This window comes from Acomys russatus, chromosome 14 (genome assembly GCF_903995435.1).
Source record: "Acomys russatus chromosome 14, mAcoRus1.1, whole genome shotgun sequence".
Taxonomy (NCBI): Eukaryota; Metazoa; Chordata; class Mammalia; order Rodentia; family Muridae; genus Acomys; species Acomys russatus.
The window spans coordinates 47311913-47332414 of NC_067150.1; the positions used below are offsets into that span (position 1 = coordinate 47311913).

A 20502-nucleotide genomic window follows, 5' to 3' on the forward strand; every position below is an offset into this window, starting at 1 on the left:
TGTAGACCAGGCTAGCTTCGATCCACCTACCTCTGCCTCCTGAGTGTTGAGATTACAGGTATGTGCCACCGCGCCTGGCTAATTTTTTTTTTTTTTCCCCTTTTTTAAGACAGTTTCTTTGTGTAGCCTTGGCTGTCCTAGAACTTACTCTATAGACCAGGCTGGCCTCAAACTTAGAGATCCATCTGCCTCTGCCTCCCCTGAGTGCTGGGATTACAGGCGTGCACCACCGCTAGAATTGGTGACTTCTAACAAAAACTAAAAGTTAAGTGACAAGGGAGAGCATGGAGGCTCAGCCTGAGCCGGGAATGGTTCAAAGGGCTGCTGAGGGTAAATAAGGCCTGTGCATGCCAGCTGCTGCTGCTCAAAGCCAGGCTGGGCTCCATGGTGGCCTGAAAGTGGAGGCCATAGCCTCTGGATGTTGTAGCCTGAGAATGGCTCAGGCCCTGGAGTGTTGCCTAGTATCCCCATCTTTGACTACCTTGTGGGTTCTTCTTTCTTCTACCCTTCACCCGTTTTCCACCCTTTCAACTCCCTAACAGCAGATAGGAGAGAGAGAGAGAGAGAGAGAGAGAGAGAGAGAGAGAGAGAGAGAGAGAGAGAGAGAGAGAGAAGGATAGAGAGGTATGGAAAGAGATCCCTGAATATAGTCAGGGGTTGGAAAGGGGGCGATGTTATTTTTAGACTATTTACTGCTAATTAGAAGCATCAAGTTCCTTAGGGCAATTTTGATCTTTGCTGCCAGGGTATCTAATGTCTTCTTTGCACGCTGCTACTTAACAAACCGAGATTAACAACAACAACAACCCACCATGCCTCTTGGTGCGCCAGCATTTACAGACACTCTGAAAAGTCCCCAGAATTCCAAATGTCACACACTCACAGAAACTATCTGCAGCTGGCAAATTCACGTCTCCGCTAGTGCATGAGGCAAATCATAGTCAGCTGCTGTGGACAATCTGAAGCAGCCCCATATCCCACACCTGGGATTAAAACGAAACCATAGCTCAGCAGGGAGTGTGGGCGCATGCCTGTAATCTCAGCACTAAGGGAGGCAGAAGCAGGCGGATCTCTGAGTTCGAAGCCAGCCTGGCCTACTAAGTGAGTTCAGGACAGCCAAGGCTACACATAGAAACTCTGTCTCGAAAAACCAACCAACCAACCAACAAAACAAAACTGAAAGCATAACTGGGTGTGGTGGCACACACCTTTAACCCCAGCACTCGGGAGGCAGAGGCAGACAGATCGCTATGAGTTCAAGGCCAGCCTGGTCTACAAAGCAAGTCCAGGACAGCCAAGGCTACACAGAGAAACCCTGTCTCGAAAAACCTAAAAAAGCAAACAAACAAAACCAAAAAACCCCAAACAAACCAAAAGCATATTCTTATATTTCTCTGCTTTTGGGTTTTGGTTTTTGGTTTTTGAAGACAGGGTTTCTTTTGTAGTCCTGGCTGTCCTGAACTTGGTTTATAGACCAGGCTGGCCTCAAACTCAGAGATCCGCCTGCCTCTGCCCCTGGAGTGCTGGGAATTTCTGTGCTTTTTAAAGAAGCCAAAATTCTAGAATTCTCCCTGTAGCCTGGGACTGCAGAAGATCCACACTCACAGCTGCAAAGCCCTTCTCACGGCAAATGCCTAGCAGGTGGTGGTGGACTGAGTGAAGGCTTAATTTTTCTAAAAGATTGTCTCATTATTTATGTGTGTTTGTGCATGTGCCTGTGGGTGCCTGCAGCGGCCAGTTCCCTGGAGCTGTAGTCACAGGAGGTGGTGTGCCACCTGACATGGATGCTGGGGGCTAAACTTGGTCCTCTGCAAGGGCAGTAAGTGCTCTTAACCTCTGGGCTGCCTCAAGCTCCAGACAGGGCTCAGTTTTCATACTTCAAGGTCCAATCATGGGCAGGATTTTGTTGACAGGTGGACAGGAGGTGGGGAGAGAAGAAAGCCAGCTAGGGCGCCCCTGGTGATGCTGCGGCCTTGGGTAGATGGTGGGCCTTCTGACTGAGTGGTTTCTTTCTACAGTCAGCTTCCTTCTTTCCTCAACAGCACAGTGAGCAGGGAACGAAAGCCTATTCCGCCGAGAAGGTGGCTGGTGTGGGGGTGAAGGAGGAGGGGATTGTGGGTCGGCAGGGACAAGAGGCAAGGCGGGCAGCCCTGAGGGACTGGACACTTCCTTAGAACAGCTGGGTCACTTGTGACTGTGGCTCATTCTTTCTGATGCCACAGCAGCACCCAGGGGGGCTGGATGGGAGTCTGCGGCTTACGGCAGGTGCCGTAGGGACTCTAGCTCTGAAGACCTGGCTACAGGGTGCCTTGCTTGCCTTTCATGTCCTCTGGCATGGCTGCTGTAAGTCTGATTTGGTTTTCCTTTTCTACTCTGGGGCCCAGGGGACAGAAAGATGCCTTGAGAGTAAAGACTGGGCACTGTGTGTGTGTGTGTGTGCATATGCATGCGTGTGTGTGTGTGTGTGTGTGTGTGTGTGTGTGTGTGTGTGTGTGTGTGTGTGTGTGTACATAGACCCTGTTAACCCTCCCTGCAAGTTTTCCTAAGGGGCACAGTGGAGAAACAGGCCTCTGAGGGGCTCGGTTCTAGTTTGTAATTTGTCCCCAGGCAAGTTCTTTCCTTCTCTGGGGCTCAGTTTCTTAAAGGCTGAGGGGCACTTGGTGGATCCATCACAGTTCTGGGGTCTGGGGTTTGTGGCCTGAATGCTTGCATTCAGCCCAGTGACCCCACAGGAAAGGGCAGGGTAGGGGTTTGTGGCTTCTGACTTACTTTTTCCCCCATGATGCTATAGGCTTTGACCTGGGAGTCCCCAGGGGGGACAGAGGCTGAGTGTGGGAAGCTGTGATTTAAGCTCACAAGCAAGTGGTTGCCCTTAAAAGACATAAATAAGGGGCTGGAGAGATAGCTCAGCGGTTGAGAGCACTGACTGCTCTTCCAAAGGTCCCGGGTTCAATTTCCAGCACCCACATGGCAGCTCACAACTGTCTATAACTCCAAGATCTGACACCCTCATACAGACATACATGCAGGCAAAACACCAATACACATAAAAAATAATAAATAAAAAGACATAAATAAATAAAAATTAAATAAGGGAGCCTGGCTCAGGATATTGCAGCCTACACTCAGGAATAGGGATCAGGGGTGGAAGATGCTTGCTCCAAATAAGCCTGTAGCAAGTTGCAGGGACAACTTTCTCAGTTAGGAGGGGGGGCCTCTGGGGGTCTCAGCTAGCCAGCTAAGGCCTAGATCCACATTTCAGTGGCCTGTGGGCGGTGGTCCAGGCCCAGCCCTGTCAAAGAAGGGCATGTGAGCTTGGGGGCTGAAATCTTACAGAGAGATTCACCATTCCAAGTCGACTGAGGAACACGTGGAACAAATGCCCATTTGCGTCCTCTGTCCTCTTCCCCAGGGTCTGATTCTCTGTAGGTCTGGAAGCACGCCAGGTGCCCCTGCAGGGAGCTCACTGGAGAGGTAGCCCAGGGCTTCTTGCATGCTCTGCAGTCATCCTACACCTAAACCATGCCCTCAGCCCTTTTCTTGATTTTAATTTCATCCATGCTCCCCACACACTAGTAATTTGAGAGAGGGGTGCCAGGGGCACGGGCAGGAGGCAGGTTAAGTATGAGTGACCCCTGGAGAGACTCACTGACCTCTGATGGGTTCTGTGGGTGTGTTTGGGACAGGTATTCAGGGAAACTGAGGTTCCTTTCAATCACTGGGGTTTTGAGAGGATCTGAGGAGACAAAAAAGACAGACCTGATTGTTGGTGCCAAATCTCTCCTGTCCACCCAAGGTTGGAGGGTTTGAGACTATGAGACCCCAGTGTGGGAGACAGATGTCCCTGCTTTCTCTCAAGGTTCCCACGGGCTGTAGTCAGCCACACAAACAGGACCCAGGAGAGCCAGCAGTGGGAGGCCTAGGCTTGAACTCTTCCTCTGTCCTCTGGTTGCCCACATTGGCTGCTCAGACATGCTCAGAACCCACTAGCAGGAGACATGGGGGTCAAGTTGGTCAGGGGTCACCTGGATTGTCTTGGCAAGGCCTAGGCACAAGGTCAACTGCTTCCCAGGATCCCCAGGAATGCCCCTTTGTCCCTGTTAAGAGATGACTCATGGCTGGGGGTGCAGCCAAACTTGAGCCAGGCAGCTGGTGTTCTCGCACCTGAACCTGCTTCCTCATTTAGCTGACGTCATCATGTTGCAAGGGCCCGAGCCAAACCAGGCCTTCCATGAGAGGAAATCTGGGATCTGCCTGTCATCGATGAGCCTCGGTGGGGCCCTTCTCGTCCCTCCACTGTCTGTGTCTTAGACTCTTGAGGGTTGATGCCAAGCTCAGCAGCTCCCACCCTGTCAGCTGTGGTTCTGGAACCTCCACCTCTGGGGTGGTGCCATCTGTCAGCGTGAGGCTGGGTTCCACTCTATAAGTGCTTGACCTTGACCAGGGACATGGAGGCCAGAGAGAAGCTGTTCTTAGGTTGTCTCCAGGGTCCCTGCTGCTCAACTGGGGCTCTCACGAGTGTCCTGTGTTACAGTGCAGGGACTTCACGGCCCACACAGGGTATGAGGTACTGCTGCAGCGGCTGCTGGATGGCAGGAAGATGTGCAAGGATGTGGAGGAGCTGCTCAGGCAGAGGTAGGTCAGGGCGGGCTGGGTGGTCAGGGCAGGCTGGGTGGTCAGGGCGGATGGGTGGTCAGGGCAGATTGGTGGTCAGGGAGGGTGGGGAGGGGCATGGTTACACCCACCCCCCCCCTCAATCCCAACCCCCAGCTCCCCCTCAATCCCCCCCAAGAGCCCAGCGGCTGCCTGTTTTCAAAAGCCAAGAGCTAAAGCTGAGGTAAATCAGTTGTTAAGCAATTATGGGGCCATGAGTTCAAATCCCCTTCTATAGCAAGAGGGGTGCAGTGTCAGGAGAATCCCCGGAAATTCATAGGCCAGGGCCTTGACATATGGTAAGCAACAAAGAAACCCGGTCTCTGCAAAATATAGTATATTCATGTATGAAATCTTAGAAGGGGTGGGGGAAGGGTGAAAAAGTTGACCTTTAACCTTCACAGGGGCATTGTGCACTCTTGCACACTCACATGCACCTATGCTCCTGAAATTATGAACACGCACATGCACACACTCACACAATAATACACTTACACACTCACATTCACTCACACACTCACATATGTACACATATGTACACACATAAATATACACACATATACACACACTCACACACATATATATACACTCACACATATGTATAATCATTCACACACATGCACACTCAGTCACATATGCACACACCACACACACACATACCCTGTCTCTCTCTCACACACACATACTCACACACACAAAGGCAGAGATCTCTGCTGTCTTCTGTGACCCCTAGGCCTGGGCCTCCCCCAGGGGCATACGGTGCAGCAGCCATTAGGACAGGCCTGTTTTCAACTGACATTTATCCCCAGAAGGAGATGGAGCCCAAGCTCTTCAATAGACACCTTGTCAGCAAAGCATGATGAAAGAACGTGGGTTCTGCGCGTGTCTCGGGCCCACAGTGGTGACGGGGACACGGTGATTGCTCTGTTGTTACAGGGCCCAGGCGGAGGAGAGGTACGGGAAGGAGCTGGTGCAGATCGCACGCAAGGCTGGTGGCCAGACGGAGATCAAGTAAGAGCCGCTGGCTCCTCCCTTTCCTCTGAGGAACCTTTGGAATTTTACTCAGGACTTGGTTCTTTCTGGTGCGGTAGACTGGACAAGGACAGGACAGGGGCGTCTGGACCCTGCCTGCTGCCTGTCCTCAGACATTCTGAGGTCAGGGTATTGTACTAGTTTGTGTTCTGGGAAGAGCAGGGTACACAGCGCCACCAGGCTCATCTTCACTCAAGCCAGCAGGGCCAGGTGACGGGGGCTACTCCTGCCTGTTGCAACTTCCTGTATGAGGCATAGTCAGTGGGCTGAGTCACCTTGGCTGACAGTGCAGTGGGAGATGCCACCAACAGATGGCATGATGCAAGTATGAGCTGGGCATCCTATGGATGGGAGAGGGTGCACATCTCCTGCCCGCTGTAGAAGAGTGGCCGCAGGGGGTCAAGGCTCTGGGCAGGTCTTGCTTCTTTCTTACAGGTTAGAGGGACAGTGTCTGCCTGCCTTGTTTTGTCACTCCCTGTCTGAATCCCAAGTCCCTGTCTGTGAAAAGAGAGAGCTGGCAGTGCTCAGTGAGCAGAGGGGCCTGTGTAGACTCTCCTGCCCAACACACTGGCACTTACATATGTCAGAAGAACTCAGTGCTGCTTGCTTAGACAGGCGCTGGCTCGGCTTCCTAACCCATTTCCTTCAGACTGGCCCCCCAAATCCCCCCCATGGCCTCAGCCATGGGGAAAGCTGCACGGTGAACTGGAAGCCAAGCTCCCGGGGGGGGGGTAGCCTTCATGTAAAGGGGTACCCCAGGGACAAGCAAACCCATAGGAGGCTCCAGCAAGAAAGTGACCAGAGCAGGCCAGGGATGGGGCAAGAGAGCAGGGCTGACTGGGGCCCCTTGGGGAGGAGGAGAGGGCACCCCCATTTTGACTACATGTGGACAAAGGCTCAGAGATGTGACATCAGGGCCCTTCTACAATGGGATGTAGCCTACCTCTTCCCTGCACATGGACACATTCAGAAAGCGATGATGCTGTCCCGTGTGGCTCTTTAGCTGTGGACCAAGCATTTGTCATTTGCCCATGTCCGGTGAGCATTTTTGGAGTATCTGCTATATGTCATGGCCTGGACTTTTAAAAACTCAAACCACTGAGATGATCCTCCCCGCAGGCACCTCCTCCATGCCGGCCTCCAGGATTGCCTCACTGTCAAGAGCATGGTTCAGATGGGGTCATCCCCTCCATGCCGACCTGGAAGGCCTTGAAACTGTTGTTAGTTTTAGGGGGCCTAGATCAGGTTCAGTTTTCTCTGGCAGTTAAGCAATTAAAAGGCAGGAAGAATCTGGAACACAAGAGGTAGCCCGCTTGAGTAGAACACAGCCAACAGCTACAAGAAAGCTTTTGTTAAGACGCACACACACACAGCAAGGCAAACAGAGAGGACCCTGCAAAGCAGAGGAAGGCGCCAAAGACTCTTAAGTCCAGTCTCTTGCCAGGTCAGATTAAACAACAGTTAAACAGTTATGATAGGACCATAACATGTCCTGACCCACCCTTGAACTTGTTGACTTGTCTGCTAGCAAGGGCACGGGGTGGGGGGGACACTGGTGGAAGACAAAGCCCACCAGGCTTTTGTCTCCAGTTAGGAGGATGAGGAAGAGGGGGAAAGGTTGTCATCCTTACTGCCTATTGGTGACCCCTCTCCCTGTCTCCCTGTTAGAGATCTGCCAAGCACCTGAGTGGGTCCACAGAGGGAAGTGTTCACTCTTGGGAACAGGTCTGCCGGGCGGCCATCCTCCAATACCCAGTCCCCGTCTATAAGACAGGGGAGCACAGTTGGGTAGACAGAAAAACCAAAGGCCTGGGGGGGTGGGGAGTAACTTCAGGAATACCCCACACTAAGAGAGCGCCACTGGCTGCCCCCAGCTCTGCAGCTCCCCACCCCCCAAACCAGTGCTCCTGCCTGGGCTCCTGGCTTCACACTAGCTAGGGGCTCAGAGCCAGGGGCTCAGGCCACAGAAATGAAAGGGAGTTTTAGTCAGAACGGGCTTTCTCGCACCTCATTCACATCTTGCCCCAGCATGCCTTCTGATGCACGCAGACAGGTGCAGTGTTGCGGGAGCTGCTGTGACACCGTCCACAACACCAGGACCAGCTTTGCAGAAGGCAGTCTGGCCACTGTCACCCTTCCCTTCGCTCTACCTACCCCTGTCTGGTCCTCTGGCTCTGCCCAAACCCTCACCTTGCCTAGGAAGTAGTCACCTCCTCCCCCTCTTCCTCTTGTTGCCCCAGGAGGTGTGCTATGGGTACCTTGGAGGATGGAGTGGAGCTGGGCCTTGTGAATCCCTCTGTGGGTAAAGGCGAGCAACAATAGCCCAGGGCACCTTAGTGCCCACCGCACCGTCACCCCTCACAAACCTAAATGCTAAGCATCTCCTGTCAGACATTTTTTTGTGCTTTATGATCTCTGCTCCACTGAGCCCAGGATGAAAATGTCATCGAAGAGGGTGGTGACTCTGTTCCCAACCCAGTACCAGCTGCCCGTAGGTGCAAGGCCTGCTTCCAACTGGGAGATACCTTGGGTGCCAGGCAGCCACGGGTTGGAGATCCTAAGATGTGGGAAAATCATCATCTGTCACTTAGTGGGGTGCATGCTATCTGGGTGGGGGACACTCATACGAGAAATTAGACTTGAGCTACATTTTCCGAGTCTTTTGAGAACCAAGCCAAAAAAGGTCAGCAGGATGTGTTGCGTATGTGGACACTGGTGGTGGGGTAGCCACCAGAGTCAGAATCATTTAACTCCCACTAGTCTAGAGAAGCTGGGGTCTCCATGGCCGCCAGCTGCTGCCTTCCTCTGCAAGGCTAGCCTTGGCACATTAAGATTTGTTAAAAAAATACGTTTGTGTGTCTGCCGTGTGTGTGTGTGTGTGTGTGTGTGTGTGTGTGTGTGTATGTGTGTTTGTGTGTGTGCAGATCCCCATGGAGGCCAGTGGTGACGTCACACCTAGAGCTGGAGTCCCAGGGCTGTAAGCCGCCTGATGTGGGTGCTTGGAACCAAACTTGGGTCACCTGCAAGAACAGTGTGTGCTGTCAGCCCCTGAGCCAGCATCCCAGCCCTTGGCCTTGAGGTTTGGCCTCTTACTAACAGCATGGCTGTGGGGCTTTTTGTTGTTGTTTGTTTGTTTGTGTTTTGCCTCTGTGACCCCCAGGATTCTTATCTGTAATCAATATGTTGGCTTGTGAGAATAAGTCAGGACTCATTCAAGCTAGCCTTCCCACACCGAGTGTGTCCCCAGCAGCCACCGGAAGGTAAAGACTTAGATGGCAGTAGTAGGTCACTGGCAGATGCCTGCACATCTGCATATCTGATGGCTCCCTGGCTGCTGCTGCTGCTCTGTGACCTTGTCTGGAGAGAGGCCTGGCAGTAACTAGGACCCCATAATCCTCCTTCAGGCCTGGATTCCCAGGGGTCCTGTCAGGTTGACGCTCCTCCTTGGCCTCAGTCTCCCCAACTGCCCAAGGAGAAGAGGAGGCCTCTGTGAAACCTATTTGTCCTACCCTCAGGCACAGGCAGGTGGGTTTCCCTGAAAGGGCGGGCACCCAGGGAACTGGTTATGAGATAGGCGCCATATGACTATTTGACCACAAGGGGGCGGGAGAGCACCCTGCAGAGAGGCCCTGAAAGACTGCAGCAAGGCTCTGTGGATTCTGACCCAAGTGAGCCTGGCCATACTCTGGCCTCAGTTCCCACCCCTCCCTCAACTGGCTGTTTACTCAGGCATCCTGGTGAGGAGGAAGCCATTGCATTTTTATTTTCTTAGGGGCTACAGATGCTGCCTAAAGGCCTTGGGGCAAGCTGTGCCACCATGCACTTGTTTTTGTGTCCTTAAGAGATTCAGTACCCTTAAGTGCAAACTGGGAGCACAGAGGCACACACCTCCCTCGCGGCATGGCCTGATGTGAATCTGCTCCCATGTCACTCAGCTGCGGGAGGGGCTCAGGGGAAAGGACTCAAGCTGGGGTGTGGCCAGGCAGAGACTCCTCCTACCTGGGGGTCAAGGCTGCAGCTTCTGGGAAAGCTCTTAGAAGGGGCAATTGGGGTTGGGGGAGGACCGGGTAGGCTACTGGTGGCCCGGGGGATATCCTGGGGGACTGGCAGAGTTTGCATATATGTGAAGGAGGTGCGTGCCGCTGTTGCTGTGGAGACTTAGAGTAAGAGGCCGCTGCTGATTTCCTAGGCCGCTTCATACACCTCTCATCTGAATGGAGGGCATGCCTCTGAGAACTCCGCCTCTTCCTCACGGTTCCTGTATCTGCTTGGGGCTCCTATATCCACCAGTAAACAGTGGTGTGTCCTGGGTGGGTGTGCTGGCACTCCAGTGTGTCCCTCAGCAACCCCACGCTCTGGGGCAGCTCTGGAGGGAATACAGGGCAGCAGGTTCTGTTGTTCCCCAATACACAGCGAGGGCTTTTCAGTCAAGTGTTCGTCATTTCTTATTCCGAGCATGCTCACACTCAGGAAGCAGTTTTAAAATAAGGGTCAAGTAAACGGAGCACAGTGGGGATTTCTGTGGGAGCGGTTGAGACAGAGGCTTCCTGTGTTGCTCAGGATGGCCTTGAACTCGTGGCCTGTCTGCCTCTGCCGCCTGAGTGCTAGGATTCCAGGTGGTCACCCCACACTTGCCCAGGCTTCCGCGTGCTCCACTTGGCGCCCCCTCCTGAGCACTGTTCCAGCTCCCATGCCTTGTGCAGCCTCTTTTTTCCCCTCCCCTCGGTGCCCCCACCCCCAGTAGTCAGCTGCCATAGCTCTCCCTGCCTGTGCCCCTGCCCAGCCCCCACCCTCTCCACATGCCTTCCAGGCCACCAGGCTGGAAGGGGCTGTCACAGGCTTTAGGCCTCATCCAGGCAGCATCAGGAGCCTGCACAGGAGGGGAGGCCTCATGCAGGGAACTTCCTGTGGACACTTCCCCCTCTTCTTCAGGGTGGGAGTGGGGGTGCGTTTGAGGGAGTGGAGGGTACACCTGCCATAGCAATAAGGTTTTCCTACCATAACAGGTTTGATTGCTTTGTAATTTACAAAGGAAACTTTGTTTTCTACAATGCCAGTTTTGGGTTCACATGAAGATGACCATGGCCAAAGGGTCCCTTGCGTCCAGAGTAGTGTATGCGGCTTAGGGCCCTCCCACCAAAATAAAAGTACTGTAGGCCAGGCAGGATTTCAGGCTCTTGCAGCACGCCTGCCTGCTGACATAGACTTCTGTTTTGCAGTTCCCTGAGGACCTCCTTTGACTCCCTGAAGCAGCGTAAGTTCCAATCATGCTGACATGGGCAGCAGGGCCACGGGGTTTCCTCAGTTCTCACAGCAGGTGTCTGAGTTCTAGCTAGGAGAGGTGTTCCTGGGCTTCAGTCTAGCTCTGTACCAGGCTGAAAGGCTGATGGAGGATGTGAGGGGTGGGAAGTAAAATGTGAGGATGCCAGACTGGTCCAGGCAAAGGCCACACTGTCACCCTAGAAACAGAAAACGTGGGCAGCGCACACATCCAGCTGGCCCTGGCCCTGCGCGAGGAGCTGCGGAGCCTGGAGGAGTTCCGTGAGAGGCAGAAAGAACAGCGGAAGAAGGTGAGGGGGCAGGGAGGGCAGAGGCCGGAACACAGGGGGCCCTGGGGGGGATGGTGGCAGAGGCCACCCACTGTTCTGGGGGCCAGTTGGGAGGCATGGCTTGATGAACCAGAGGTGTGCCTTGTAGTTTGCTTCCTGTCAATGTGATAAACCACTGCCTTGGGAAGAAAGGCCCACTTGGCTTACAACTCCCAGGTCACACTCCATCACTGAGGGTAGATAGGGCAGCGACTCAAGGTAGGAACCTAGAGGCAGGAGCTGAAGTAAGGACCACAAGGAATGCTTACTGGCTTTGCTTCTGGGCTCATGTTCAGCCACATTTTTTTGTTTTTATATAACTCAGGCCCACCTGCCTAGGGATAGTACCCCCCCACAGTGGGCTGGGCCTTCCTGCATTAACCACCAAGAAAAAGGCCATACAGACAGGCCAATACACTGTATGCAATTCCTCAGTTGAGGGGCCTCTCTTCCCGTGTCAAGCTGACAACGACTAAGGAAGCCAACGTGCCAATGGTATCTAAAGGCTTAGCCACAGGCCAGGAAGAAGAAAAAACAAAAACATAGGGGCAGGACAGCAGCAAGCGTCCAGAGCAGGCAACCTGAGTTGAGTGGCCTCTGGAAGCTGCTTCTGAACACGAGCGTGAGGACTGTTGGTTCTGAAGACAGGCAGACTTGGGGGCCAGCCTTCTGCAGGGGCTGCTCAAGAAGCGGGGGAGGGAGACAGTTACAAGGGTGCAGGGCAGGCTGCAGGCTCAGCTAAGCACCTGAAGGCACCTCTCATCTACTGCAGAGCGGGGCTGGCCATACATGGAGTGGCTCCTCGTTGCGGGCAGTGTGGAAGCACAGGCTAGGGGGTGCCTCCTTTACAGCTTGGGACACCTGGGGATCCAGGAAAGGCCTTACCCCTGTGTCTCAGTTTCTCTTTTGTATGATACTATAATTTACATCCCTCACCTTGACCCTTCACTAATAGGCAGAGGCGTAGTTCACTGCCCACCCTGGCTGTTCATGTGGACAGCCTCTGGCTTACAGGAATCTAACCGGCCTTACTGAGCAGATGAGTCGCCCCCCCCCCATGCCCCACCCCATGAGATGTTTGAACAGGTGACCCCTCTGATCTGAGGCTTGCCACAGAGCGCGTGGAAAACCTGCTGTGGCAGGGGAGACCTGGCTAGACTGAGCTTTGTAGTCGGAATAGCTCCTTCCCCAGAGAGGCCAGGCCTAGCTGAGTCTGTATACAGCGTCCATGAGGAAAGGAACAAATGGTGTCCTCGGCTGGCCAGGTGCCCATGCACGTTTCTGTGGCTGTGCTTTTGCCTGTGTGACTTGCCAGAGCTTCTCCGGAACCCCAGGGCACAAACTGGCTCCAATCCTAAAGCCAGTGGCATTTTACTTTTGATTCTCCTGTTGTGACGCTCTGCCCTGGCTGTTCCATTTAACAGGAAGCCCGGGGTGACGGTTGTGCTGGGCCTGTGGTGTGTGTGAGCATGCTGCCTATGTCATGAATGGGCGAGTTGGTAGGCATGTCCATGGTGTATGCATGTGTGGCCTGTGGGTGTGCAGAGAAGGGCTGTGTGCAGTATGAGCACTTGTGTGCACTTGTGTAGGCCCGTGGACACTCAGTGTGAGCAAGTGAGGGCTTAGGACTCATGTGAGTAGTCTCTGGCTGGAGACCAAGTCAAGCCAAGCTTCACAAGGCAGGCCATAACCAGGCAAACCTGCTGCCTAAGCTTCTCGCCGTTTTTCTGAGTATGGGTATTGCCTTTTTGTCTGTCTGTGACAGGGCCTCACTATATATATATAGCCTTGGCTGGCCTCCCACTCATGGAGATCCTCCTGCCTCAGCCTCCCAAGTGCTGGGATTGAAGGAGGTATCTCTAGGAGAGGGTGGCCATGGACACATATGAACACAAGCTTGGAGGGCTGTTATGTCCCAGGGACAAGGACAACCCATCCTCTTGGCCTAGGGGAGCGTCTTGAGGCCAGAGCCCCCAGCTCAGAGGCTCATGTCTCCTGCAGTATGAGGCCGTCATGGACCGTGTCCAGAAGAACAAGCTGTCTCTCTATAAGAAGACCGTGGAGGTGAGTGGGAGGGCCTTGGAGGCCTCAGAGTCCTGGCTTGAAATTCTGGGACAGCTTGCCTCACTTAGTCCACTATGTGTATTGGCCTGCTGGAGGCTGATCCCCAGGCCTTGTTTATCATCACAAGCCCTGTAGGATATTGCCTGATGGGACAGAGGGACAGTCCCACACATACCAGTCCATGAGTGGTCCTGTCAGCTGAGGAACCCACAAGTAGAAGGAAGGAGGGACACCTGAGAGAGCAGAGGAGTCCGGAAGACAGGGCTCAAAGTCTCCATGGGGAGAGGCTTCAGGCCTGCATCTCTGTCCTGGGAGGGGTGCCTGGGCCACGCAGCCCCCCCCTCCGCCCCAATGCACTTCTCCACACCTTCAGTCCAAGAAGGCATACGACCAGAAGTGCAGGGATGCAGATGACGCCGAGCAGGCCTTCGAGCGTGCCAGTGCCAATGGCCACCAGAAGCAAGTAGAAAAGGTGTGTGGGGTGGGGGTCATGGGTGTCATGTAGGGTGTGGGGTGTAGGCAGGGCAGGGCAGGGTTGCTGTCCTGGGCTGAATCTGCATACGGGGTCATGCTAACTGCTTACCCTTTTCTGATTCTCCATGTCCACTCTGTGCTATGGGTGCCTGTTCTCAAGGACCATTCTTCAGCACAGGTCCTCTGCCGCACAGCAACCTCTGGATAGATCAGGGGTGACTGACCTACCAGGGCTTTAAAACATATACCTGTTCCACAGACCAGAAAGCTGAGCCCAAGAGGGCAGAGGGTTGTGGGTGAGTTGAATCCAGATTGACCAGAGCCCAGGTTCTGAGCAGCCATGCAGCAGAGGTCACATAGGTCTTGGTATCTGCCATTTGTGTCTGTGTGTGTGTGTTTCCTGATGGCTGTAGGTTTCTAATTGCAGCAAGGCCCCTGTGCCACAAGGCTGCTGGTGAATGGTAGAATTCGCCCACCCATACTTTGATGCTGGGTGATGTCTCTGGAGTGGCCAGGGAGAGTGCCAGTCACTTCTGAGCAGTTCCAGGGCCAGGATTGCTGGTCTGGGACTCAGTGCCACTCTCCTGTCTCCTCAGAGCCAGAACAAAGCCAAGCAGTGCAAGGAGTCAGCCACAGAGGCAGGTATGTGGCCTGGCAGCCTGGCCAGTCCTTCCCTCCGCTGGTGCGCTCCCACCTGCCAGCAATGTCCCATGTGCCACTCCAGGCACGCTCCCCAGAGTACAGAGACCATTCCTTGTCACTCTGCATGCTTCTTCCTTAGCCACCACATACAGGCATGAGGAAACTGAGGCACAGAGAGGCTAAGCAAGCTGCCCAATGTCACACGGCCATTAAGTGGGTTTCAGAGCCTCAGATCCACAGGGCCACATTCCTTCACCTCACACACAGTGACCAATGCTCCCACTTGGCCTTCATGGGACCTGGCTCCTGTCCTTTACCTGATGCCAGCACCTGTTTACCATCCTCCCATCCCAGGGATGACACCCTCCTTCCTTCTGCCCCACCTCTCCAACACCTGCTGCCCCCTCAGCAGCTGCCCCATGAGCAGATGGTAACTTCAGCTTGCTGGCTTGTAGCACAACAGCCTGCAGAGGCACCCTCCTTAAGACTCAGTTTACCATCTGTAAAGTGGGGGGATGGAACACAGGAAATGGAACAGAGCCTCTGCATAGAGTTCTGCTCCAGCCCTTACAGCTCTCAGAGCATAGCTGGGATCGATGTGGAGAATCACCCTGGAAAGGGCAGTATGGCAGCTGTGTTTGCTGACCAGCAGCTAGCCAGGCCCTTGGGGAGGAGCTCTGAGGACAAGGGGGGAGAGGGTGGTTGTGCTGGGTGGGCCTCTGCAGGAATGAAGGGCAGAGGACCTCCTGTCATGGGAACTGTCAGGAGAGGTCCAGGGTTACCAGGCCCGTCTAAGGGTCCCCTGTGCTTGTAGAGCGAGTGTACAGACAAAATATCGAACAGTTGGAGAGAGCGAGGACGGAATGGGAGCAGGAACACCGGACCACCTGTGAGGCAAGTGGCTCCTCCACATACACCCCTCCTCCATCCGTGGGAAGCTGGGGCTGGGGGATGGCGTTTCGCATCATTCCACTCCAGGACACCTGCTTGGCTGGTGCCTAGGGTCTGTCGCCATACTTACCACCTGGCCTTATGGCCCAGATCCTTTCGCTGCAGCAATATAGTCCTCAGAAAGCCCAGAGTGAGCTCAAGGCCCACCCTGGGGCCGCAGGGATGGACAGAGCACAGGGCCGAGTCCTGTACCCCTCACTAGCCTCCCACTGGCCCCGTAGGACATGGAGATGCAAACAGATGCTCCTAACAGCCCCACCTCCCTCCTGCTGCCCTAGCTAGAGGCAGGGGCTGGACCTTCAGCATTGTCTTTGCTTGAGACTTGGCTGCTGCAGAGTGTCCTGCACCAGTCACCTTGCTGAGCTATCCTGGGGCTGCCTGGCCTGGCCCCTCAATATTTGCCCTTTTCTCCCCACCAGGCCTTCCAGTTGCAGGAGTTTGACAGGCTGACCATCCTCCGCAATGCCCTGTGGGTACACTGCAACCAACTCTCCATGCAGTGTGTCAAGGATGATGAGGTGTGTGCTATCAGGAGAGGGCAGCATGGCTGGGGCCAGCCAACACATTCCCAGACCTCTAGCCCAGCCTCTAAGTACAGGAAACACGGTGCTGCTGTGTTCCCTGCACCTGCCTTTTCCTCCTACCTGCCCCTTCAGCACTGTGTCCCAACACAACAGAGACTTGCTGGGGGCTGGAGGGGCTCTGCTTCAGGCTTATGCTCCTGGGAGCCTGGCCTAGCTTCCCTTACACCCCCTCTCTCACTGAGCTGGCCAGGGAGCATCCTACCTTAGGTCAGAGGGGCTGTCACCTACACCAGGAGCCCTGGCTTCTGATCTCTCAGGGCACCTCTGACCGCTCCCGCCCATGGACTAGCTGAACCGATACCCTAGGACCCAAAGCCCAGCTTCACTGAGTGACCTCGGCATGCCACTTTCCTTTTTTGAGTTTCCTCATCTTAAAACAGGTCAAATCATGGGCCTTGGAGGATGGAGGTCGGGAGGTTGGGAGTGAGGTGGGGCCTCTCCTCAGGGCTCTGAGCTCAGGTGTTCAAGGAAACAAAGGCATCAGCCAGGTCTCCCCATCCATCTGGCAGGCCTGACAAACCAAGGCTCCTCTGGCCAGCACCAAGCCTGAAGGTTCAGGCTCAGAGTCAGATTACAGCAAGGCTGGGGACCAGAGTGACTATGGCAAGAGGAGATATCGGGGTGAAGCCTGAACACAGCCTTTGCTTGTTCCCCATCCCCAGCTCTATGAGGAAGTACGGCTGACACTGGAAGGCTGCAATGTGGACGGCGACATTAACGGCTTCATCCAGTCTAAGAGCACTGGCAGAGAGCCCCCGGGTAAGGTCCAGCCTGAGGGGAACTCAACTTCTGGAGCCAGGGCTGGATGGCTGTAGGCCTCGCCCAGGCTGGGGTGACCACACTTCCTCACTGGGTGGAGGTAGGACAGCCCCAGGCTAGGGGACAGTGAAGTTCTGTTCTTCCAGAGGGGACCCATTCAGTCCCTAGCACCCACATCAGGCGGCTCACAACCGTTTGTAACTCCAGCTCCACAAAATCTAACACCGCTGGCTTCCACATGAATACACACATCTACACATAGTTAAAACTAATCTGAAAAAAAGAAAAAAGAAATCCATGGTGCACACCTTTAATCCCAGCACTTGGGAGGCAGAGACAGGTGGACCTCTGAACTCGAGGCCAGCCTGGTCTACACACTGTCAGGATAGCCAGGGCTACAGAGAGGGAGGGACCCCATCTTAAAATACCAAACAACAAAAACAACAACAACAAAGATACACTTATTCTTGGTGATGCCAGTCTGGGGACACCGGTACAGTTGGGCCTGCCTCGCTGCTCTGAGCCTCATGCATTTACTCCCTCCAGCTCCAGTGCCTTATCAGAACTACTATGACCGGGAGGTCACCCCAATGATTGGCAGCCCTACCGTCCAGCCATCCTGCGGTGTGATAAAGAGGTGAGGCACTGATGGACTGAACATGGCCAGCCTCACCTGCCCGCGACTCGTCCACATCTCATGGCCGAGCAGCTCCTGTAGGTCTGCTGCCATGTTCAGACGCCGGCCCTTCCACTGAGATAGTCCAGGATCAAACCACCTTCTGGGAGGCGGCCCTCAGTGTAGGGGGTCCAAGCATTAATTACTCATATTCTGGTCATTCACCACTGACTACACTGAGAAGCCTGGGCAAGCACCGAGTGTGGCTTCCTTGTCCATTTGGCCCTACTGTGAGGCAGGGTAGTGCCTTAACCATCAGCCAGCAGTGGTGGCACTCTTCAGGTGGCTTATAAACGGCCCAAAGCCCAGACACTTGGAGAACTCACCAGGCTTGAACAGGGCCACCTCGCTGGCCTGGCTGTAGTCCTAGTTCGGCGCCCTGTGGATGACCTGGCCTAGTCACCGTGGGGCCAAGGAAGGGAAGACTTGCTTGGCCCAAACTGCCTGGGGCTGTTCAGATGTGTAGGAGCTGAACTTTGAAGACAGCCATTTCCTCTGCAGAGCCTGGGGTGGGGGGTGGGGCGTCTGGTGGGGGTGGCCAGAAGTGTGAATATGGAAGGCTGCTTCTGAGAATGAAGGGACTGTCAGGAATGGCCTGTGGGGAGCCTGCTGCCATGGAGGCGTGTGGTGGCAGCAGGCTGGCAGAGGACCTGGAGCACTGAGAACTCCCAACTAGTCCCTTTGCTTCCAGTGAGGTAACACCAGGCCTACCCCTGCTCACCTCTAGGTTCTCTGGGCTGCTACATGGAAGTCCCAAGACCGCATCTTCTCAAGCTCCTGCTGGTAAGTGAGGGGGAGGGGATAACGGACAGGGAACATGTCTTCCACCTAAGACCCCAGTGGGGAAGAGAGACCCCTACATAGATAGCATAGACGGTGCACTAATGCCCCAAAGGGAAGAGATCTGCTTCTGTCTGAGAACGTGGACGAAGCTGGGATCAAGGCCCACCCAGCAGTCTCCAGGGACCACTGTCCTCAAAAGGGGGCAGGAGTCAAGCCTCATCCTCCTTTCAGCTTCCACAGAGACTCTGGCTCCCACTCCTGAGCGAAATGAGTTGGTCTATGCAGCCATCGAAGTGCAGACAACACAGGGGAACCTTAACTCATCGGCCCAGGACTACCGGGCGCTCTATGACTACACGGCACAGGTGAAGGCTTCGCCCTGCACCCGGGAACACGCCTGGGGTGCGAGCACTTAGGCTACACCAGAGACCAGCAAAGTGGACATCTGCTGGGCTGGTATCTGCTCAGATCTGCACACGTGGAGTCCACATGGCTGAGCGCTCAGGGCTGCTGAGGGTGGATTAACGGGTTGGGGCTCAGGCTTTGTCTTCGAGCTGTGGACCCACAGAACCATAATGGCTGAAATGAGTTCTTGAGCTGCCCTGGAACTGATTTTCTGACATCCTTGGGGAAAGGTCATCAGAGCAACCACAGAGTGGCTGTGCTGAGATGGCCGAAGTGAGGGGTATAGACCTGGAAGGCAGGCCCTGAACTTAGGCCAGCATACCCATGTGTGTAGGCAGGCTGGATGTGGGCTGCACTAACTGGGGGTACAGGCCTGAAGAGTAATGGGGTACTCAGGTAGCAGTAGATGGCTGTGTGGTATGTTTAGGAGAGCTTGCCTTTGGGGTGTGACAAACATCTTTGAGAAGCTGCAGTGGTTGGAGCAGTGAGAGAAGCCCAGGATAAGAGGTCTCCATGACAACCTGAGCAAGTTAGGAGGCCAAGTCTCTTGGGGAACCCTGTCTGTCTCCAAAGGAACTACCCTGAACACTTGAGCATGACTCAGCAGTCTGCTCACCCTGGGAGGCAAGCATGCATATACTGCCAAGGTGGTGGGGGTGTTTAGGGGTGCCAGCCCAGAGCCAACCCAGGAAGCTCCTCCCAGCTCATGCACTTGCCATTTCTTGCCCAGAATTCCGATGAGCTGGACATTTCTGCAGGAGACATTCTGGTGGTCATCCTGGAAGGAGAGGATGGCTGGTGGACAGTGGAGCGGAACGGACAGCGTGGCTTTGTCCCTGGGTCCTACCTGGAAAAGCTCTGAGAAAAGACACCAGCAGCCTCCACACACCTTTGCCCTGACTCTGAGGTCAGGACTGTTCCCACCATTGCCCACACAGGCCTCCTGGGGCCAGAACCAAGCCTGGCCGCCCTGGGGGTGGGATGGGTGCTGGTTCCTCTCAATGAATTTCTTCCAGAAGGAATAAAGGGGCATGTTCTTCCTTTGCTGGGGTCCTTTTCTCTTACCCCAGTATCCTGGGGCTCAATTCAGAAGCCAGAGTAGAGGGAGTCTGGGAGAACAAGGCTCTCTATTTACAGAGAAGCCTCCAGAGGTAGTCAGGCTCAGCTAGGGACGGAGGGGAGGCCTCGGCCCAGCTGCCTGAAGCTCCTAGGCTGCCAGAGTGACATTCATACCTGGGACAACCAGGACGATGCAGGTTAAGTGGGGCTGGAGAGTGAGATCAGGCATATAGCCCCCTGTGCTCCTCCCTCACAGGACTCAGTCATGTGAGTGCTGGTTCTAAGTCATAGAGAGCAGCTGTGGGCCTGTGGCTTTCTCACTATACTGCCTGCCTGCCTGCCCACCTGGCAGCTGGCATAAAGGCCTATTCATGTTTCCGGGTAAATGTCAGGTGCTGGACGCAAAACTGTGAGCAAATACTGGCCTAGATAAAGAAGGGGGAGGGGTGTTGAAAGGGGCTCCTCTGTGTTACCATTGCATCTCCACCCTCTGAGTTTCCCACTGGAGCAGAAAGGTGACATGCCTGGTAACAAGGCTGGGTCGTCTGGCTTGTGCTCGCTCACCCATCCAGGTGTGAGGGCATTTTGCAGGCCTAGGGCCAGGCAGAGGTTCAGGGAGCAGTTCTCTGGAGCCAGGGCTCTGGAGCTGAAGAACAGCCATCACCGCATCTTGGCAGAGTATATGGCAGACAGAAGGGAAAGGGCTTTGAGCCACTGGAAAGAACCAGGCTGGACGTTGACATCCTTCTAGAAATGTCATTTTCCTCCTCATGAACATCTGTGAGGTGACCAAACACCACACCCACCTGTGACACATCAGATATGCACATAG

The 20502-nt window shown here is 54.6% G+C and overlaps 1 protein-coding gene across 1 annotated transcript; it reads left to right on the forward strand.

The window, feature by feature from the left end:
- Positions 1-4495: 4495 nt before the first annotated feature.
- On the forward strand, positions 4496-19531 carry Pstpip1 (proline-serine-threonine phosphatase interacting protein 1). The gene is made up of 14 exons (XM_051156495.1): positions 4496-4635; positions 5590-5664; positions 10905-10939; positions 11149-11255; positions 13275-13337; positions 13711-13809; positions 14408-14453; positions 15268-15347; positions 15824-15922; positions 16651-16747; positions 17294-17384; positions 18151-18206; positions 18438-18571; positions 19342-19531. The coding sequence occupies exons 1-14, from the start codon at positions 4601-4603 to the stop codon at positions 19471-19473; spliced, it is 1149 nt and encodes a 382-aa protein (XP_051012452.1). The 5' UTR covers positions 4496-4600; the 3' UTR covers positions 19474-19531.
- Positions 19532-20502: the final 971 nt, after the last annotated feature.